Source organism: Panulirus ornatus, chromosome 9, assembly GCF_036320965.1.
Source record: "Panulirus ornatus isolate Po-2019 chromosome 9, ASM3632096v1, whole genome shotgun sequence".
Lineage (NCBI taxonomy): Eukaryota > Metazoa > Arthropoda > Malacostraca > Decapoda > Palinuridae > Panulirus > Panulirus ornatus.
In genome coordinates, this window is record NC_092232.1 from 18381528 (window position 1) to 18405494 (window position 23967).

The following is a 23967-nucleotide window of genomic DNA, read 5'->3' on the forward strand; positions in this document are numbered from 1 at the left end:
ATGACTGCTGTAGGAAGACAAACGGTATAGGAGATGCAGACAACAATAACACAACCACAGTCATTCTTTGTCAAAGTGAAGTGGTACTCACATGTTTCCTGACTGTCTGTCTGAGGGATCGACCGATGGTATCTCTGTTTACATGTGACACTCACAATGGACTGTGCGTCATCACGCAATCTCCTAGTTATCCTCCTAGCTCCACGGAGCATTTATTACTCAGCTTATGAATACGACCTTCCACCCGCGTCTTTACGTGTTGCCGTAAAAGAATAATTAGCTCCTTCTTTATGTAGACAGGAAACATTACGCCCAGAGCTAAATGCGACGTAGACTCTCTCTCTTGACAAAGGCACTGGTGATTAACAGCATTTACCTTAGAACAAGCCTTGGTTACACTGTCTTGTTCACTGGTCACAGCCCTGGTTACACTGTCTTGCTCACTGGTCAAGCCCTGGTTAAACTGTCTTGCTCACTGGTCAAGCCCTGGTTACACTGTCTTGCTCACTGATCAAGCCTTGGTTACACTGTCTTGCTCAATGGTCAAGCCCTGGTTACACTGTCTTGCTCACTGGTCAAGCCCTGGTTACGCTGTCTTGCTCACTGGTCAAGCCCTGGTTACGCTGTCTTGCTCACTGGTCAAGCCCTGGTTACACTGTCTTGTTCACTGGTCACAGCCCTACTCTGTGGTGAGCATTACATTTTTTTCCTACAGTAATCGACCTGGCACGGACAAATTGTACTCCACTTATGGCCGGCCATCTCGGGTGAAAGGCATGCAAGGGTAAAAAAAAGAATGAGGAAATGATTTAGAGCTTCTCAGGTGTTTCTGACCTGAATGAATCTTACAGTTAGAAAGGTTATTAGAAGATGTGATGGTGAATGAAGAATGAAATTTCCGTAGCTTTGCCGTTCGAGAGAAGGAGGAGGTATCATAACGGTCAGTCCCCGTGTGGTTGGTCTCCACACACAAACCATGGGAAGCAGGAGCTAAGACGCGTCTCACAGAGGAAGGACTCGTGCAGACAGCTCACGAGAACGGTGGCTAAAAAGATACTTGTAGAAGAGGGAGAGGGAGCAGTATCAATAAAGAGGGATGGTTGTAGAGAAGTGATGCCAGAGGGATCAACAGGATGGAAGGCTTTTGATTCCATTCTCGTTCATAGAGAGATGAAGGAAGATTCACGCATTATGAGCAGAACTCCATACTTGGGTGAATGGAGTACATGTAAATATGAAACAGTTGCTTACAAGATGAATGATTCCGGCACTTATCCAACGCCCCTAGCGTATTAGAAGGCAGATCTTGTAATATTAAGTGGGGTTTCCGTGATAAAGTGAAGGATACTTTTATGCCCTGAAACGTCTATGCTGTTGCAGGAGTGACCTGTAGTGCGTTTTGAAATTTAAGAGGGAAACGAGTGACATGCAGAAAGAGATGTAGGTAGAAATTGCATTTTAGCACAACTGAATTTAACCAGGCTACTGCACCCTCATCCAATGATATTGCACAGATCCGAATTAAGAGAGATGTGTTGAGTACGAGGAAGAGGACGAATATTAGAGTGAGGGAGGGGAAGAGAAGTGAGATGAAGTGCGTTGAGTGGAATCATCAGAGTAAGAGCAGGCAGGGTTAGATGGTGAAGGGAGAAGTCAGGCGATTGGACTGAAACCTGAACAACATCACCGTTGATACAGTAAGGAAAAGTCGCTCCATTAACGACTAATGATGCACTGGATCCACAAGAGAGGAAGCTGTGCGTTAGAAAACACAGAGAGAAGCAGAAAAGCCAAAGAAGGAAAGTTGAAAAAGAAAAGACGTGCCGCAGCCCATCATATGCTTTGGAGATCTTGAGGGGTAAAGACTAATGATTCATTAAATTCCCAGAGAGAGGAAGACCAGAAATAAGTCACACATGTGAGAAGATCAGTGAACCTTGTGCCATGAAAGCCATATTGTGATCAAAAAGGAAAGAAGGGATTCTAAGCGTTTCAAAAATTGCGAGTTAACTACAGTATCGTATGACTTTGGAGACAACAGAGGTATGAGCAATGAAGCGATAGTTGAAGGGGTTAGAACGGTTTTCCCTTCTAAGGGATAGGCTGCACCAAGGCAGGCTTCCAAGAAGAAGGAAAAGTTAAGGTTTTGGGACAGGACGAAACAGGCGAACATGGATCGGATGTACCTTAGAGAAGCTCCTCCTTAGGATTCAAGGGCGGGAAAGCACTCGATGACCCTGTTTGAGGCAAATATATGAGAAGGACTAGGTTCAGTGGGAGGGGAGAGGGAAGGGGTATTCGACGCAGAATCATCCAAAGTAGAATCAAAGTAGATTATGTTAACCTGAAGAGCTAGCTTTCAATTCATTGGTCAGACGAGAGGAGTAAAGGTTGTTTACAAAACTTACTTCAAATCCTGTTGGTTAAGGACCAGAAAGATTTATCGGAAGAGCATTGTCTTTTTATGAAGGGGGAGGAGGGGTTGACTGTACGAAGAACTACTTCGCACTAATTCTGAGGAGAAATGGAAAGAGGTGGAATTCAGGAGAAGAGAAGAGTTTCATGGTCCGTTACGCTCTCCTCATGATGTGACAGGCATCAGAGCATGATTCGGGGAAGAAAGATACTTTAGAAAAAGTGACGCAGGACTTCATCCCAGTTAAGATTGCTTCCGCTATGCACTCAGCACAGCTGGAGGCATCCCACCCAGCAAAGCAGTACCGGGCCTGGAAGAAAGTCAGTGAAGGAGATGCCTAATTAAAAGTTACAATGGTAAGATTTAGGTCTGAGGACCTGCTGGGGGTAAATGACGTATGTAGAGCAGGGAGGCTTAAGAAAATGAAGTGTGTTGGAGGAATGGTCGTGACTCTCAGGAACTTGTGTTCGGTGTTTAATTATTTGATCCAGATCGTAAAGGAGGGAAAGAGAAGGAGCCTCAACTCCACTGGAATCATCCTGATCAAAACTTAATCAGTCTCTCTGGTGTGCATTAGAATCTTCTACATAAAGCATTTCAAGACGTGGATGTGAAGCAGAGCTGTCCTTCGTGGCAGGAGGTCAGATAAGACCTGTACATCGCTGAAGGAGGTGGGGGAAAATATGTGAAATATAAAAGCAATGTCTTATAGCATTTCAATGTGACTTAATCTTCGGACAGACGCTGGTTATAGTGCTTATTTTTCTTTTAACGAAGCATATTATTGCGAGATTTGGTCGTCCTAGACACCGATATCAGAGGATGTAGTTCATAAAAACATCATCCGAGTCGTCCAGACAGTCCCAACAGACAATTTGCATCTAGCCATCTTCCATGATACAGACAGTCATTTCAGTCACTCTCCGTCTAAGCACAGACGCTGGCTGCTGCGTCTCTCACTGTTAAAAGGAAAGTGACGCTACAATATCCGTCCTTCACCACACAAGCGTTGTTTACACGGTCAGAAAACATCCAGACGAACAATTCGCTGGAATGAACGCAACTCATCCAGTTAATTTGTCCGTCACAGGGGTCCAACAGCAACCGGTAGTTGTGGAAGAAAAGAATCAGGACACGTCCAGCTGGAACGCAGAATAGAACATAACACACAAAGAAAAAAGGTGCATTGATTTTTGAACTCTCTTACACCCATCGCATCAGCGCAGTCAAGCGCAGGGATATAAGTGTGTAATCCCGGCGCGTGTGTGTCTCTCGCTCCCATTATTATGTTCTCATTGACGGATCCTGCGGGGATTATGCCGGCTGGGAACTTTGAGTTTCATCAGGTGAATCAGCTCTTCTGGCTACCTGAACCCCGCATTGATCATAGAGCTTCACCTGTCACCCTTACCCAACCCGCGCCTCATTCACCTCGTCCGAGACTCTCTCTTGCCCTGGGCACCGAGCCTTTCTCTCCATCGGTCACCATGTGACCGGGATCCCAACCATAAGAGTAATCAGTGAGACAGAGGGAGGGATGCCTCTCACTTGAGACAAAGGGAGGGAAGCCTCTCTTTTGAGACAGAGGGAGGGATGCCTCTCACTTGTGGATCATGACTCGCTACATGAATGTGTCGCTACCTTACACTATTATCATTTTCCTTCCACGGCCACTGGTGTATGGCCTAGGGCCTCGAGCCTCTTCTTTTTGATTCCTCACGTCATCTGAAATCACCCGCTTGAGCTCCTGTAGTCTTTGTCCTTCTCGACTTACACATCGGAAGACTCACTTCCTCGCCTGAGCCCTCACCTTCTTCCTTCGCTCGTGCCTTGGACTTTGGAGGCCTCATCCTCCTCTTTGCTGGTGACTGGAATCCTTCCATCACCCCTCTTCTCCTACCCAAGACTCTTTGCCTCTCCATCGCAGAGCGCCCAGCCGAGAGACTCAAGGACTGGATAAGTGTATATATATCAAGTACACATACCTTAATGACCAGAGTGACTGGGAAGGTTAGGTTTAGACCTGCGGGTCATGGTTTAAGACGGTGTGATTGACCAGAGAAACAGCCAAACTTGGACGTCCTCGCTGAACTGTTGTGATGGAGAGACACCCTCAAAGTTGACGTATTATGCAGCGTAAGGTAAAGTACCTCTTTACAAGAAGAAAAAAAATAATAATCTTCAAACTCCTAACAGTGTAGAGGATCAAAGACATATATCACTAATGAAGTAATTAACTCCTGAACCTGAGTTAAAAACACACGACCTTAATGAGGTCATACGTCGAGGATAATTCTGTTGCGCAGTACTGATTCTATATATAGACTCCAGCACCGGGAGGCAGAGATGATACGTGAATGAAGGGAAGGTACGTTAGACGAGGACGCCAGTGGTATATATGAGAGAACATTTGAAAGGATAACCATATGATAAACGCCTAACCTTCTCGCGCCTGATGTAGCAACTCCGACATTTGGAACCATCCAAAGCTAAACTTGCCTCACAACACCTGGGATGATGCGGTGTTCCTCACACTCACTTACACTTTATAGGAAATACCCCGAGTCCTCAGCTCCTACAACTTTTCATTTATAAGTATTTTCAGCCATTCCCTCCCGACATTATTCGTAATCATTGCCTTCACAGTGAAGTCCGAGTCTATTGAATAACAGGGTTGGCTGAAGACTACCGAGGTTTGCAAACTCTCTTATTAGTCTCGTCAATCATTTTTCCTCAAGTGGAAAGTCCCATGGATGAAATAATCAACGAGTAATTTTCACTCTTGGTAAGTACGCCTTCGCCCCTCATTATCTGACAGCCAACTCATTGTTCGCTATCTTTATAACATCACTTCTGCTGAAGTTCACGTGCAAGACTGAAAAAAATATATATCGTGCTCTGAGGTGTATATAGAGCAATAACTGGGATGAGGATGGACAGAGAGAGAGAAAAAAAAAATGTTACCTGAAGGAAAGATTGTATTCTGAAGGTGGAGGAAGATACGTAAGAATAAGAAAAGAAAAATAGATAGGGAAATGAGAAGAAGGAGAGGATAGAGCAGAGCGTTAAGGAACAGAGAAGGAGGAGGAGGAAAACGAGACGGGAGCAAGAGAAAGAGAAAGTAAGAGTAGATTTTTTTTTTTTACTTCACACCTTTCCTCAAACTATTAATTTTTTTGTCATTATGGATTATATTTCTTCTTTGAGTTATTATTGAGTGCCAGAGATATCTGCTGCCTCAAAAACTTTGTAGATTACCCCTTTCCTCCTGTCATCATAAGGTCTCAATGACGCCTTGTGGACCCTTCAGCATAAAAAGATAAACCAGGATATGAGAAAATTATCATAAGATGAAAAGACGATGAGAAAGACAGCTGAAAAATGTGATGTTCAAAAGATAAAGAAGAAGGATAAGCGGTTGGATGATTAGGTTTGTTGGATGTATCTCAACCTGTGTCCTTCTCATTGCGTCAGTCAAAGTAGTCTGATTATAATCCCATCATTTGTTCCCCCTCCTCCTGCGCGGGGTAGGCTGTCCACGTCCAGCATTCTTGCTGAGTCCATCTCACGTGTGTGTGTGTGTGTGTGTGTCATACAAGTCTCTGTGAGTAACATGTGTTCCTGTACTCTGCCGTACGTAACTTATCTTCCTCTATTCTTTAGTTATCGCTTATCTTATTTAAAACTTCTGTTTTCCTTCTCATCGTTACTTCATTCATTTCGTTGATCTCTGTCTATATATATATATATATATATATATATATATATATATATATATATATATATATATATATATATATATATATATATATTCTTTTCGTGACAACTTACCTCAAGAACCATTTCTTTTCTTTCCTATATTCCCTGGCGATTCTCATTTCCTCTTTGTTTACGTTGGTAGAGAATTTTCCCCGCACACCTTCCTCAGGGCGTGACGCTCGCCTCTCCTTCCTTCCTTCCTTCCTCGTGCCGCTGGTCACATCCCATTAACGCCCGCCTCGTTCGGTCAGCCCTCCACCACTCACCAGCCACCCTCACATATTCCCTCCACCACTCACCACCACCCTCCTCACATATTCTCTCCACCACTCACCATCACCCTCCTCACATATTCTCTCCACCACTCACCACCACCCTCCTCACATATTCTCTCCACCACTCACAGCACCCGGGGTGATCTACTTTCTTCCCCATCTTCCTCATATCGTGGTATATCTCCTCCTCCTCCTGCTCCTCCTCCTCCTCCCAGATAGATGTGATGTGTAAATGATCGAGCGTTGAACCCCTCGCTGCTGCCATTTGTTCGTTCCATCGTTTGTCACCGTCAGACTCCCTCCCCAGGTCTCAAACACGCCCACGTTATTACATCAGTGTTATGTTAAGGGCGTGAGACAGGGTGGGGAGAGGAGAGAGACAGTAGCTACTGTCCTGCCTGATGTGGGAGTGAGACAGGGTGGGGAGAGCAGAGAGATAGTAGCTACTGTCCTGCCTGATGTGGGAGTGAGACAATGTGGGGAGAGGAGAGGGACAGCAGCCAGTGGTCCTGCCTGATGTGGGAGTTGCTGTGGGAGTGAGAACATATGGGAGTATCAGATGTATGACAACCAGTGAGCGTGGGCGAGTGAGAGTGTGTAGGGGTAACAAAGGAGTGGCAGTCAGCGGCTGTGGGGGAGTGAGGCAGCAGTGTGGGAGTGACAGAGGCGATGACAGCCAACGGCTGTGGGGGAGTGAGGCAGCACTGTGGGAGTGACAGAGGCGATGGCAGCCAACGACTGTCCTTAACAGGAGAGAGACTGAAACAGTAACAGAAGGACGACAGTTACTGACTTAATGAGACTATGACACAAAACGATGATGTATTACCATGAATACATGACTTATACATGAATTACCGTGAATACATGACTTATACATGAATTACCATGAATACAAGTTCTATACAGGAATTGCCATGAATACAAGTTCTATTCAGGAATTGCCATGAATATAAGTTCTATACATGAATTACCATGAATACAAGTTCTATTCAGGAATTGCCATGAATATAAGTTCTATACATGAATTACCATGAATACAAGTTCTATACAGGAATTGCTATAAATACAAGTTCTATACAGGAATTACCTTGAATACAAGTTCTATACAGGAATTGCCATAAATACAAGTTCTATACAGGAATTGCCATAAATACAAGTTCTATACAGGAAATACCATGAATACAAGTTCTATACAGGAATTACCATGAACACATGACCCAAACATGAATGAATTTCCGTGAAAACAAGTCCTGTTAATACATTGTCAAGAATACCCGGCTTATACATGAATTACCATGAACACATGACCCATACATGAATGATGGGGATCGTCGGAAGGTCGTCTAACACTGTATTCCAAGCAGGGCCATCAACAAACCCATATAAGGAGGAAAGGACAAGAAATTTAGTGGGATGAAGGAAAAAGAAAACGAGTGGAGACGTGTGCCTCATTTCCAGCGAACAGGAAGGTTTTTAAACCCCGAAGACCTGGCACCCAATGTTACCAGAGACCGAGGAGACTTGTGGTCCCCAAGATCAGTGTCATATACCCAAGCCATTATTCTTTGACGTAATTGTAAGTTAATGAGGGAAAGAGACGAAGAAACTGGCGAACACTGACTGTAGAAGGTAAAGCTTCCTTATATATATATATATATATATATATATATATATATATATATATATATATATATATATATATATATATATATATATATATTGTATATTTACGTTGGAGGCTCCAGTCACAGAGGAAAGTCCACATCAAGGCCGGCCCTAAATTGAAATTTAAAGAGGACTATGAAAGGGAAAAAGAAGAGACAAGGGAATGTATTTACCTGCATTTTATAATGTGCCAGGACATAGTTATTGGGAAAGACATGACAGGGTAGAGAGTTCCAAAGCTTCGAGGTGTAGTGAAAGAAACAGTTATCAAAACGGCCCACCCTTGAGTTGCCAATGTGCCATACAGTAATCATGTGACGCAGCAGTTTGCCGAGTATTGCCTGGTCTAGCTAATGGTGGGGGCACACAAGCAACCAGCTTTTGGGACCAAAAGCAAAAGTAATACTTGTAGACTTTATAAGTGTCTTTTATAGTGTTAGATCTAATACTGTGTTTTCAGATAGTTTTAATAGTCTCTTCACAGTGGGTAAAACTTGCAGAAAATGTTTTCTCCTTATATAACTTTAGGTAACTTTAGGAAAGTTCAGAACACCTGGTAAGATTTTCCTGAAAACCATACGACACTGAATCCAGTATTGATATTTATGTTCCCAGACTGGAGCACTAGACAGTATATACGATGTATGTCATGGTTATGGCATTCAAGTCCATTACTGGCGTTTGAAGGTTAGCAACCTTAACATTAGGAGAAAAAAGAAAAAAAGAAAATCGCTCTCACTAATTAATGCATGTATTTTCACAAACCAAGGATGGTATGTGTACCAGGTAGGATGGTATGTGTACCAGGTAGGATGGTATGTGTACCAGGTAAGTGGTTGTTTATAGACAGTGAGCAGACAGTACATACCAAGAGTTTCTGTGTACTGAAGAGATAATACATCATGGGATTAATAATTACTCGAGTAAGAGAACTGATGGACATTTAGCAAACAAAATCCATGATTTTTGGACACTCTAGGACCTAGTTAGTCTAAATGTCTACTCATAATACATGAGGCCGACTATTTATGGCTGGAACACTCCAGATAACCAAGTGGTCTCCTCATAATTCATGAGGCTTTGCTTAAGATTAAAGGCCCTTCCCCCTCCTCTCTCTCTCTCTCTCTCTCTCTCTCTCTCTCTCTCTCTCTCTCTCTCTCTCTCTCTCTCTCTCTCTCTCTCTCTCTCTCTCTCTCTCTAACCAGAAAGGTGTACTCAGGACATAAGAGTATTTACTGTAGACTAAGGAGGATGTGGATCAGAGTTTCCTGATTCAGACACAGATTTATATACATTTTTTCCTTATTTAGAATTACTCAGAACCAGTTTTTTAGTGTGTGAAATAGTCCTGGTGTTTTTCTGGTCCTTTTGAATCAAAAGGCTTCGCTACTTCAAGTAGCAAGGAAGGGTAGACTCCTTTGAAGTGGGAAGTTCTATGACGAGATTGTACTCCCAACGACACAGCCTCGCCAAAGGTGCCATTGCTTATGTCGTCGGTTCTGGTCCGGGACGACAGTTCTCTTTGACCCCTGAAATATGAATCAGGCAAAGAAGATGGAAAAGTATAGAAAGAGAAGAGGAAAGTAATCGAAGTGTTCTGGAGAAAGTAGTAGAAAGATTAGCCTCCAAAGAGTGGTAGATCTTAGCTGTTAGGGGAAGACTTGAACAGATTTAAGGAGTTCCAAAGGTTAGCAGTGTTGAGAAAGAAAGAGGCATCACAATAGCCTACCCTTGAATTGCCAGTGTATGTACACAGTAATCATGAGAAGCGTTGCTTTAACGAGAATTGCGTGAAAGGTATTGAAGTACACAGCAAGCAAGTTCTCGAGGTTAGAAACCAGAATGATATCTATAATGGAGGGAAAAGAGAACGAACAATGGGAGCGTAGGGCAAGTGAGGTACGTTTCGAGGTCAGACTGGGAGTGTTGATAACGTTAGCGTGTTTTGGACTCGACTCTGTCAAGTAAATATGTAGGGTCAGAACCTCCCCATATGTTAGAGTAGTACTCCACATAAGAAGGACTCAGTTCTTTGTATAATCAACCCTGCAGAACCTCGCCATATGTGAGAGTAGTACTCCACAGAAGGAGGGTTCAGTTCTTTGTATAATCAGGGCAACTGTTCACTGAAACACAATTCCTGACATCTGAACAGGATTCCTAGTTTCCTAGAAGTTGTCTGGGTTATTTATGTAATGTAGGGTTACCAAGGTAGGGTAGATGAAACGATGATAATTGTTTTTTTTTACGGTATGTGGTGGAAATACAGAGCCATCAGAGACAGGAAAATTGTGAGGGAGGGAAGGTTTTAGAAAGAGAAACAGGAGAAAATTGGGTTTTTAGAGGCTTTAAACTTAATTAGGGTGCGTCAGCCCCGCAGGGATAGTCTGTCCAAACCTGAGTTTCAAAATCTTGCAGTGGAGGCTACAGTAAATCTAGAGCCCTTTTAGAGTTGTTCATAAAGAGGGAGCATCGGGGAAGTTGTCTTGAGAGCTCTGGTGAGGCGACCAGCCTAGCCTACTGTCACATCACGAAAATACCAGACTATACAAATGCCTCCTTCGCAACCCGTTAACGTAATTTTTCTTCTCTTTGTACCGTCGCTCTGCAGTAAAAAGCAGTTTCTGGAGTGGATGTGGTTCCACTTAGTGACAGAGACCTTCAGCAGAGGCTACAGCAGGTAGATTGTGGTAGCACCACAGTGTAGATCACTCACTTGCGATTGTTATAGGATCCCAGGAACTGATTGGAGGCCGCAAGTCACACCACTTGACTGCGAGAGGAGTCAGTCATAGGCTCATATAAAACTACACAGGAAAAGAATAGAAGATAAAGCTTCGGTGTTTATTTCTACATCTCACATGTTAAAAGGCATTTGCGCCTCTGCATTACGGCAAGCGGTACACATAGCTTTCGCTTTGACCCTATAGCTACGAGAGTTTATATATATATACTGTTGAGGAACAACATCTTTAAGTTTCCTCCTTCCTGCTGGTGACTCGGGTCAGCTCGAGCACTCTCATAATCATACCTCGTCATGGTGACATCACCGAGATACCACTCACCCTCCTCCCTTCATAATCCCTTAACCCCTTTGAACGAGCTAGGATGACAGTCGAGCACGACGGTACGACCCTTTAATACAACTGTACGACCCTTATAACCTTAGGCATAATAATACATTGATACTTGACCTAACCCGAGTAGCATGGTCGGAGTTAATCTATGGAATGGACCAGTTTGTCCTTGAAATTTGATTACTGTTTCCCAAGCGGCCGAACCTCTTGTCACCATGAGATGCAGAAGTACTCTGGAAATCATAAACCTCCTTCTTCGTTCGCCAGATTCATCTTATAAGAAGCACAAAGTTCGCCTGGAAAAGTTATTACGGTTCGTGCTCTCCTACTAGCCCTTCGACATAGCCTCAAGGATCATTAAGTTAACAGCGACACCATCACCTAGCCCTAATGGTTGTTAGATCTATACTTTACTGTACGTTTACCTTTTACGGTGGTTTCGGAGTCCGTCAACCCCCAACAGCTTGCTTGGTGTGGGACCTTACCTTACGTATACATCACAATGGTTTGGGAAGCTTTTTTTTTTTCTACCCCAACAGCTGTGTGATGCTGCTCAGTGAGACTGTTTGAGGCCGCAGCCCGTTGATTTCAGCAACAGTACACATCCTAGCTGCTCGAGTACACACCCTACGAGTTGTCATATTTACCTTTGTTCCAGGAATAAAAGCCTCTGTGCTACTAAACCAGAAGGTCTACAATTCACTTATCATTAAACACCATTCTTTACTACACAACGTAATGTTGGATACGGAAATTAGTATCGAAATGTCGTTTTGCTGAATTAGGAAAGATTATCGTTAACAGTGAAGAGATTTCACATTTGGGTCAAAAATTCATATCTAAGAATCAGCCCCTCATACACTTGAGAAGTGCAGTCTAAACAGAGTAATGAATGAGTTCATTCTTAACACACACACACACACACACACACATAAGCAAATACACACACACACACACAGCAACGCTTGGATGACACACGGTTGATGGAATTCAGCCAGAGTAAATGTGAAGCAGTGAGGATGGTACACAGCGAAGGAAGGCCTCAATAAATCCAGTGAAGGAAGAACTTAATACGAATATCATGTCGCAGGAAAATAAGCTGCTGGAATCTGAGGGCAAATAAGGGATCATGGAGACGGCATAGTAGCTGAACTGTCGCCAGAGACCCACCTTTGGAGAGCTGTTAAGGAAGCAAATTGTCTGTTGGCGAATATTAAGATTCGCATTTAAAGTTCATGGATGCGTTTATATTCGGCTGACTGCTCACATCCTGCGTGAGGCCAAGACTAAGATGTGCGTCCCCAGGTTTGGTCGCCAGGCTTGAAGAAGGACAGTGAGCTGATAGAGAAGGTGCAAACGAGGACAACAAAGCTGTTACCACAATGAAGGAAACTGAGTCACAGGGAAATGGCATAATCCCACAAGACTTCATCATTTACCTGTAAGTCATTTTTTAAACCAGTTTCATGACGTCAGTAGTTTACAGTGTCTCAAAAGATGGTACAACAGCAGCCCATTGATGTGAAATCATGTAATTTATTAAGAAATGTGTAAGGATGTGCTGACGTAAGTGTCGTGAATAAATGAAGTAAAGTGAACAGTGGAACTGTGAATGTAGATAATTAGACAGAGATTTTAAAAAGTTGCACAACAAAAGGGGAAGTTTAAAGAGATGGGCCCCAACAGAGTAGAATTTCCTTCCTGTATCATAAAGTTACGTATTTGCACACACACACACACACACACACACACACACACACACACACACACACACAAAACCTGGCTTAGGCTGAAGTGCGTCTATGTACATGTGTGTATGTGCGTGCATGCCTGTGTGTGTGTGTGTGTGTGTACACAAACACACAGGAGGAGAGACGTGGTACATACGTACAAGGTGCTACACGAGTGTGGAACTCTCTCCCTCAAACACATAAAGAGTAATCACATACAGTAATCATAGACAGACAAACAGACAGACAGAAATACACCTAAACAAGCACATAGCTTCGTTTTCCCATAGTTATGTGTATGTCAGCTACTATATTATGCAACGCAACCATGAAAATATTCATCGCTTAATTAATGTTCACCATTAAATACATAATATATGTCATCCACAATATTACAGCAGTTTAACCAGTGTATAACTTTACATCACTTAATGTTCAACTAATCACCACTAAATGCATAATGTATGAACCATAGAATTTATTATGTAAAACTTCCTGTATTGTGTAGACACACCTCACTCATGTGCTTATCTATAGAGTGGAAGTATCCAGCCCCACCTTCATCTTAAGCTCTTATGTGATTAAGTAACTAGTTACTATAATGACCCACCCACCCCCCTTCCCTCCCTCTCTGTTGTGTCATTTCTCAACTGTTTATATTCAGCCGCATCGAAGCCTGGATTCAATACACCGCTCATTATTTACGTCACACACACACACACACACACACACACACACACACACACACACACAACACACACACTATGGCAGCAGCAGCAGCAGCCTAGCGTTGTATACAGTCGTTCACACATGCCTTAGGTTAAACGTGGGCAGTTCGGTAGCTGCTTTGTGGCTAGCAAATCTCCGCCGTTTGATTTCCGGCGCGCTAAACCCCTTGTCCCGGTATTCAGAGCTCTCTTTATGGTGTCGCTATGGAAACTAGCATCAACTTTTTCATCTAAATGTATTCTACGAGTAAAGCTATTTTGGAAAAATCCTTTTTTTTGGCGTTGTTGTTGATGTTGTATGAGGGAGGATCAACTCTGTGGGTGAGAGGGCGTGGTGCTGAGCCTGGCGGGGTCAGGTGTCAGTGTCGACTGAGGAGGAGATCAGGGATAGATCATCCGCGCACACCACACCTCAGCCAGGCCGCTGCAACTCCAAGCCAGGTCTCGACACACTCAGCCAGGCTACCACGTACCAAGCCAGGCCACCAAGCAGGCCGTCACACACCCAGCCAGGCCACCACATATCCAACTAGTCCGTCACACACGTCCACACACCCACCCACCCACCTCTCACCCAGCCAAGCCAGGCCGTCATCCGCTCAGCCAGGCTGCCACATCCCCGTCCAGGCCGTCGTCAGACACGTCCACACACCCAGCTAAGTCCGCCACGCTCAGAGAAATTCTGGTGTTCATTATCAAACATCATGACGTAATGAGCAGCGGGAAACATCACAGAGGCCACACGTGCTGCTGCAAAGGTTATCCTAATAAATTAGGCTTAAGTTAGGTCGGCCCTGGTCTCCCACCGGCACGTTTTTTTGCAATAACTTTGTCCCAGGCGCTGCGTTCAACGTTTTGTAGCATAGTCTCTAGCCACGATAATTCTAGATGCACGTACAACATGCATTTACAGAGGTTGGGAAAAGAGGCAAGCTATAGTACATTACTGTGTTGAATCTGATTTTTTTTTTTTTGTCTTTAGATTCCGTTTCTCAGTGTTATCAGAGCATAGTGTCGTTGTCATAAGAAAAAGAGACTCATTGGGTGTCTATGTGTGCGTGTGTATAGTCAACGGGAGGTCAGAGAGGAGACAGGTGGGTTACAGCCAAGTGTACGTGCCAGTACAGGCGTTACAGATGACCATAACGGGTTCTTGGGTAGACAGACACCCATGATGGAGACGCTGTATCGGCTTCCATCTAGTTACTCTTGGTTGGTGACGCTCACACCCATGTATACCACAGTGGCTCCCAGTGTAGTTATCAGTGGAAAGACCCCAACTGCTGAATGGCTGCAACCACAAATCTCGGTGTTTGTCACCTCAATTCTCCTGCGTCCGTCTCAACATAAGACAACAAAAGAGGACTTGAAGATCCGCCGTCACGCGTTACTACCGGAGGAACATTCTTTAATTACCACAAGTTACGGAAGAGCTGGGGCGCACCTCGTTACAGAGCTGGGCTGTACCATCAGCGATCTCTGAAGTATAAGTAGCCAAATCTGGCCTTAATGGGCAAACTTCTCTGCACTGGAACTTCGCTGAACAGTATTAATCCTCTCGGAAGTCATACTTATCAAGTCTTCGCTGTAATACCTTAAAGAATCATATATATATATATATATATATATATATATATATATATATATATATATATATATATATATATATATATATATATATATATATATGACGCATTTCTTACGGTGAACAGATAGCTACCCAATAGATAGAGGGAATTGCAATGATAATCAATTGCTGAATCTGTGTCGTTTGTTTACAGGGGGCCGTTGACTTGGGTCAGCGTGGCATCCATATCATGTACACCAATAAACATGTCAGCCATGAATTGTGTACCTGACAGTTATTGTCAACCCGTTCCTTATATGCCCTGGAGATAGCTGCTGGTGCATCACTTGAAACTTGGCATCATCGAAGCCGATTGCAGATCGCACGGTGCGGTGACTGCAATAACTACATATAGCCTGTGATCAAGATATATATATATATATATATATATATATATATATATATATATATATATATATATATATATATATATATATATATATATATATAATCAGAGCATTACAGGACTCATATTATTTGTGGTTACGTGTGGTGTGAAAAATCACCTTTGGCGAGGTTGTATAGACGGAGTAGGGTCTCATCTAAGAAGTTCCCTTTCCAAAGGAGTCTGTCCTTTCCCTGCTAATAATTGCAGCGCAGCCTTAGAGCTGCAAGACTGACTGATGATAACGATGATACTACTACTGCTACTATTACTACTATTGTTAATGATAATAGTAATACTAATGATAATGATAATTATGATAATAATAATAATGATAATAGTAATAATGGTAATAATAATGATAATAGTAATGATAACAATAATGATAATGATAATAATGATAATAGTGATATACAAGCCCCATAAATAAAGATATGGGGCAAGAGAGTGACAAGTGAACAGGTCACAAGCACTGAGGGGTACGCAGATAACTGAAAACTCCATTATGTCCGTTGAAGAACTCGTCTTTGGTTGATTGTTGAAGAGGTATGTTGGACGATCTTCTCCTGCGTCTTGGTAAATTAATGTAGGTCGTTTGGCCCAGTTAAAGAGCGCTTCTGTGTTGTGAAGTTGCTTGTTTTTTATTGTATTCTTAAGTCATTTTGTTGAACCTACCATCTACTGACTTGGTAGAATGGTTCCATTATTGGTTTTTCTTGTGCAACTTGGGTCAGTCTCGTTGGAGATGCATCGCGATATATCAAGCCAAGGTGGAGGGCGTCGTGGCTCCCTGATGCTTTATGTTTACTGATCAAGTCTACACAACCTTCCTCCCTGACGTGGGGATCGTAGATCAGTGTGGGAGTGGGGGACTGTGGTTCTCGCTGAGGTTGACCGTGACGAAATTCTTAGTCTTCATGGTCTTGTTGTGGGTTCAATAGTCTCAGACGTTCGGCTCTGTGCATATGGTGTAGTTACAGGTAGTGTTGAGGAATAATACCTTTTCGTCTGTCATACAAGCTAGGGGCATTTGGTGACTACAGAAAAACGTGTGTGTGTGTGTGTTGTTTCTGTGGAATTGTGTATTGCACTGAAAGTATTTCTCATGTTGCTCAGGAAGAGGTGACTCTGTGTTGATGAAGGTCTGCCTTACGTGTGAATGAAGTCCCAGTTGTAGGATGTCTTATAAGCTAGAGTGAGGAAAGCTTTGATGAAGCCAGTCTTGCATCATCTCTAAGCACATTCACGACACGGCATTTAGGTCAGCATCCAGGATCAGTAGACTTTATAGAGACAGCAATAGTGCAGTAACGGGTATTGCCATGAACGAAAACGTCCAGGAAAGGAATGCTGTTGATGCAGCTCAGTTCATAAAGCATCCCAGAGTCGGACAAGGTATTCATCTGCATTGACCACCGTGCAGATGTCCACTTCTTGGCAGGTAGTGGCTGGTGGTAAGGAAGGATCTTGAAGAATGGTGTCTTTAAGGTTGGCCAAAGTTGGTCTTGACAGCTTACCCACCCATCTTCCTTCCGAAGGAACAGGAAGCCATCTTTGTGCCAAAACGGACCTTCGGTAGCGTAGACACGAAGGAATTTTTCCATTAGACTGCGGGAATGTCGGTTGAGCCTCGGGGTGACACTGTACACAAGATCGCAGAATGACGTCATGACTGACGACTGCCTCTCGCTACTAATGACGTCATGACTGACGACTGCCTCTCGCTACCAATGACGTCATGACTTTGACGACTGCCTCTCGCTGCTAATAAACGTCATGACTTTGAAGACTGCCTCTTCTGCTAATGACGTCATGACTCCGACGACTGCCTCTCGCTGCTGATAACGTCATGACTGAAGACTGCCTCTCGCTGCCTCTCTACACTGCTCATCATGTCCCTCCACTGACCTTTAAGCTTAATCACATTTGTATAAAAGAGAAATCTCACTCTTCCCTGAGGTTCTGTCTGCCGTGTTACCGGCACTTATAGGCTTATCATACGTTCTCATGTTTATTTCCAGAGTGTAACGTTTGAGTTTTAGAGTAGAAGCCACTTCTTTTCTTTTTTTTCGATACGGCGATCTTCTTACATGGAAATGTTATTGCTTTGAGAGTGGTGGGTTGTGGTGAATGAACTTAATTTGACATCTGAAACGACACATGTCGCTTGAATATAGTTTTTCTTTTTTTTTTTTCTTTCAAATCAAGATGATTACGAGAATATTTGGTTATTCCAGGCTGTTGCTCTCTCTCTCTCTCTCTCTCTCTCTCTCTCTCTCTCTCTCTCTCTCTCTCTCTCTCTCTCTCTCTCTCTCTCTCTCTCTCTCTCTCTCTCTCTCATCTGCGTCCTTGGTGGTAGACAGCCACCGACTAAGGAGAGCAGTACCACCGCCTGGCGACGCAGTGAGCCAGCACTTGGGTGGCTGTCAAGTTCATCTCCTTGACCCAGGTTACTTTATTCCCTTGCTGTCTCGTCTCCCCAGAGGTTGCCGGTATTCAGTCCACAAACGCAAACTTTCTCCATCTCGCACATAACTCATGAGAATGCCTAACTCGCACAATTTTTTTTTTTTCTTAACTCCAGATTTTCTCTGTGTGAGCGCTGTGCGCTAGCCCCACCCAATGGTAAAACTTAGTCATAGGTACTCGTAGGTAGGCAGGTGATTGTATGTAGACAGATATTCTCTCTCTCTCTCTCTCTCTCTCTCTCTCTCTCTCTCTCTCTCTCTCTCTCTCTCTCTCTCTCTCTCTCATACAATCGTCCTGTCATTCTTGTCTGTTTCTACACGCATCCCATCTTCACAGATAGTCCTCAAATGTCCGCCACTATCATTTCCCTCTCTGTCTTTCCTTCATTCATCCTCTACGCCACATCCTGTGAGGATATAAACAAATCCTACAACAGCTCACCATCACAGGGCGCTCCACTACCCTCCCATACAACTTCACGTGCACGTATTACCAGTGTGTCGTCTCTCCTGCAGGTGGTGCGATGGCGTGTCTGCGGGCGTGGGCGGCGCTGGCCTCGCTCCTCTCCTTCACGTTCTACGTCACGGCAGGTAAGTCTGGGTGGCAGCCAACCCGTCTCACGCACAGAGGCAAAGCTAGATGCTCTCTTGGGAGCTCGGGGGCCAGACGACCAGACGAGGGAGGTAAGATTAGGAGGACTGTCTCTGAAGGAGCAGGCAGGAGGATAGTCTGTGTAAAGAAACAGGTAAGACGGCAGTCTTTGAAGAGGCAGGTTGTCGGAGGAGCGTCAGTAAAGAGGAAGACAGAAGGACAGTCTGTGTGGATATAAGGACAGGGCGACAGTGTGTGAGGGAGCAGGTAAGAGAGAGCAGATAGGAAGTCAATCAGATCAATTCAGAGCTTCTTACTATCAACTGTTACGATGAGTTTGGCAACTGCTACTCTTCCCCCCCAACCTTGGTGTTTCAGTCCACGTCACTCACAGGAGGAGTCTTACTGGTGATTAGCGACCTGGATCTCATGGGACGTAAGAAGAAAGGGAGGGAGAGGAGGAGGAGGAGGAGGAGGAGGAGGAGGAGGGAGACGGGTTACTCTTAGTAACTGGACTTTCTCAGAAGTGGGCACCAGGACGGGTCTGGGATATCCCCTTTACGCAGAGTGCTGGAGAGAGACACCCCTACTGTTTTACGACCTTCTGTCAAAGAATTAGGTTTAGAACTGTCATATAACTTTAGCATTGATCATAATCTCCTCTCCTGCGTGACATTAACTTTTTCCAAAATATGAGAGACAATTTTATCACTTAGGCTTTGGCAGCGATGACAGCTGTCTTAAATTAGGCTTCGAGATCAAGAACTTTTTATTTGAGTGAATGGCAAGCGGAAAATAAAACAATGCGTTGTAGTTTAGAAGAAAGATTCACTTCAAATTAGGTTAGCGTATGAAGGTAGAAGTGCAGATGCAGTGTATTGACGTAAAGCGGTCACAACTCAACCTCTGGTACTGTGCAGTGCAGTGTAGTGTAGTGTAGTGACGTTAAACTTGTGGCCGACGGAAAACGGCCACAAGTCGTACAACCTCTGCCTCTGGCGCGTTTCCAGGGAGGTGCACTCTTGAATACATGCCACTTTGTAGGTAGGATGAGGTGTATAGCTAGTGTAGTGATGCTTCCTCGTCCAGCCGCTGCTGCGTATTGTGAACGTAACACCTGAGTTGAGGCAACAGATCAAACCCATTAAGAACCATCAACCATACGGCAGGTCCACAGAAGTACCATTGATCCTCTGTCCCTGCAGAGTATTCCTGTGTTCATACTGGCGAAGTCTCCCTCTGAATTCCCTTGTGTGAGAAGTGAAGTGGATGTGAGGCAGTTCATGCAGCTCGCGTCCACTCACCGCCAGACTTTGACGAAGAGGAAAAATGTGGTGGTCACTGAGGTACTGAGTGTGTCCATTACTGCCAGCCAGTTGCCTCAGCTGTAATGGCGGCGCACGGCTCCCGCTGCTGTTGCTGCTACTGTTGTTATGCTGCCTCTCTCACTACTGTTGTGGAGGCGGCGACCCCAGCTGCTGCTGCTGCTGTGCTGCCATCCTGACAGCTGTAGTGGTAACCCTGGCTGCTGCTGCTGCTGCTGCTGCTGAGGCCGCTGCTGCTTTTGTTATGCTGTCTCTCACAGCTGCAATGAAGGCCACGGCTGCCTGCCTCTGTTGCTGTTATGCTACCACCCCTGACGGCTGTAGTAGCGTCTCCAGCTGCTCCTGATGCTGTTTCAGCCGTAGTGGCTGCCTAGCTGCTGCTTTTGTTACGCTGCCTCTCTCACAACTTCTAGAGACGGGTAAGGTATACTCCAAAGCCGCCAGGGGGCGGCTGTGTGTATTTCACAGCCCCCAGAGTCAGGGAGGGTATATTTCACAGCTCCGAGACTCAGGAGAATATATTTCACAGCCCCCCAGCATTAGGGAGAGTATATTTTACAGCCCCAGATTGAGGGAGAGTATATTTCACAGCCCCTAGAGTCAGGGAGAGAATACTTCACTGCTTCCAGAGTCAGGGAGATTATATTTCACAACAACCAGAAGCAGGGAGAGTATATATCATATCTCGTAGATTCAGGGTGAGTATATTTTACAGCTCACAGAGGCAGGCTGTGTATATATCACAGCGTCCAGAGTTGGGAAGATGATTTTTCACAGCAACCAGACGCAGGCAGTGCATATTTAACAGCTCCCAGTGGCAGGCCGTGCTCGCTTCACAGCAGCCTCACCCACAGAAGCTCAGAACTTCTTGTTGCACCAGTCGAAGGAGAACGCTTCGTCTTCCACAGAATCCAAGAGGTGGATGTGCCTGTTCTTACAGAATACAATGATGGGTATCGTAATTCTCACAGAACCAAAGAGCGGGTACTGTTACAGAACCTATCAAAGGATATTACATGTCTTACAGAACCCAGAGAGCCACTGCAGTAGCGGCCACAGTATACGAGGGTGGATCCTACATCCAAAGCACAATTCAGAGACAGGTATTTGTATCCCACACAGAGCCAAGAGGTTGGTGCTGGACCGACACAATTACCAGAGCGGATACTCTCTCTCTCTCTCTCTCTGTCTCTCTCTCTCTCTCTTTGGGGGCCCCCCCCCCCCCCCCCCCCCCCCCAGGTTACACCGGTCGATGGGTAATTGAACGCTTAACTGTTCAAAGACGGGTAACGTGTACCGCCAATGAACAGGTACGGAGGTTCCCGCCCAGGAGTGTCTCTGTGAATATATTTCACGGCTACATGACCGGGAATAGCTGAAAGCTTTGAGGCTACTACACTCCCTAGAGCACAGATGGGGAATGGTCTATATATCATCATCTGTACCTGGAAATCCTGAAATAACATCCTGTTGGTACGAGAGGCATGGAAGGCTTTGAGGAATACTACCTCTGAGATCCAAAGGTGCGATATGTACAATAAGAGAGGACCCCTTAAACATTCCAGGGCCCAGGACTCTTCAACACCTTGCCTCCTATCATCAGAAACACGACGGGATTGTACAGTAGAGAAGTCAAAGAGTGCACTGGACAAGTACCTATAAAGTGTACCAGGCCAGCCACGCTGTATGAGCTGTGTGGGTTTGCGGGCAGCGGCTTCCAACCGCTTGGTCGATCAACGACCCAGTCCAACAGCCTGGGCCTCAGCCAGGGCTGTTGTGAGAAACACACACACACACACACACACACACCCTTAGACTTGACTAGGTACTCACTTCACCAGGAGTAAAGGAGGAGTTACTAAACCAACTAAAATATCGGTATCTGGGTATTGTATCCTCCCCATATACAGGATCGGGTACTGTACCCTTCCTAACAGCGTTCGGTTGTAGGAACTGTATCCAACAGAGAACTTAGAAGCGGGTGTTGTATCCATCACAGAGAGCGGGTGAGAGTACTGTCTCCAGCACAAAACTCGAGTGTGGTTACTGCATCCCATTCCAAGAGGGATACGGGTACCTTACCTCCTCCCTTAGATCCCCAGCAGCGGGTACTTCCTCTCTCATAGAACTGCACGTTCCTTTTAAGCCTAAGAGGCAGTAAATGGTGGGTCAAAGAGCCATTTCCATCCGGTATAGAACCGTTGATTAGACCTATTTGTGCAAACTAGTCGTGTTAGTGTCTAACTAGACACCTGCTCGCTCATGGAAGGGCTGCTGCTGTTGCGTCTTTTCATGAAGGGGCTGAGGGAATGGTGCAGTGGAACGGAATCGCCAGCTGAGTTGGTCGCGTCACTGAGTGGTCGCTGGTGTTGTTGTTCGCAGCTGTACTTATTGGTCCAAAAGTCTACCTAATGGTCTTGTTTATAAATTTACTGCTCACTGTTTGGTGTTCCTCATTGATCCACTGCTCACTTAAGTGTTTCTTAAAGGTATACAGCTCACTTCAATATGTTCCTTATTAATCCACAACTCACTTAATGGCGTTACTTATTGGTCTGCTGCTCACTTAATGGTATTGCTGATTGGTCGACAACTCGCTGTTCACTTAATGGTGTTACTCACTCGTTCACAGCTCATTTATTTGTTACTTATTCGTCCACCGCTCATTTATTTGTTACTTATTCGTCCACAGCTCATTTATTGGTGTCACTTATTACTCCACAGCCAACTTATTGGTTTTAGTTATAGGTCCACAACTTACCTAATGGTGTTACTTATCATTCCACAGCTCACTTAATAGTGTTACTTATTTGTGTAATTCATTGATCCACAGCTCACTTAATGGCGTTACTTATAATTCCACAGCTCACTTAATGGCGTTTGTTATCTATACAAAAGATTATTTGGTGGTATTGCTTAGTAGACCAAAGCTTACTTAATGGTGTCATTCATTGGTTGACAGCAAGTTAAGGGTGCTGCTATCGGACCACAACTTGTTATTCAGTCGTCTTATATGTCAGTAAATGGTGTTACATTAAGAAGGAGACTTCCCTAAGTAAGGGATGTTATTCCTAAATTATTTTAGGAGAGGCATTTCTAAGATAGACTTCGACTGTTTCGAAGGTAAGTCTGTGTTTATTAGATATTTCTGACCTTGTCAGTCCTGAAGACCTCCATCAGAACTCGTCTCGAACTATAGGACAGTTACGTATGTAATCAGACCCCACAGATCCTACAGTTCAAAGCGAGGTGGTCTACCCTTAGCTCCACTGAAAAAAAAAAAAAGAAAAGAAAAGATGCAGTCCCCGTGAAAGTGGTTAAAGTTATGATGTCTTCCACGGAAAAAAAAAAAAAAAAGGCCATATGTCAGTTTTGCTCAATACTGTCAGAACTTTGCAGAGAAAAATTTCCGTCCATTTAAATGCTTTGTTGGTTTGGCAGAGTTTTTAGCCGAAGTTTAACAATGAGGCTTGCAAAGTCTGAGTTAACTTGTCCGCTCCAACTCTAAAAGTATCTTATTTGAGACAGGTTAAGAATGTCGTCAGCTTGTGTCTTTCATCAAGACTCAAATTATGAATCTTTGTGAGTCGGTAGATTTCTAATAAAAGAGACAGGGTGTCTTTGTGAGTTTGTTCGTCAAATAGAAAGCGACCTTATGTTTACAGTCAGTATGTATCATATTGAAAACAGGATTATGTTGTTAAGTTAGCGATTCATATAAAGAATAACCTCCGATTATGAGTCAGTATATAATATATGAAAGATTGAGGTTACCTCCAATTATGAGTTAGTATTTAATATATGGGAGACTGTGGTTATTGTGAATCTGTATTGCATAAGACAAAGCCTTATATATATATATATATATATATATATATATAAGACCTGTCTGAGCTCGCAGAGCTTACCAGTATAAA

The 23967-nt window shown here is 44.2% G+C and overlaps 1 protein-coding gene across 3 annotated transcripts in view; it reads left to right on the forward strand.

Annotated features, from left to right (window-relative positions):
- The window catches only part of LOC139750239 (uncharacterized), a 214275-nt gene that overhangs the window by 176852 nt on the left and 13456 nt on the right, over positions 1–23967 (forward strand). For all 3 annotated transcript variants that reach the window (XM_071664742.1, XM_071664741.1, XM_071664743.1), the window contains one exon: positions 18650–18724. In XM_071664742.1, the coding sequence (XP_071520843.1) occupies positions 18658–18724 (67 nt within the window). In that variant the 5' untranslated portion in view covers positions 18650–18657. The remainder of the gene's footprint in view (positions 1–18649; positions 18725–23967) is intronic.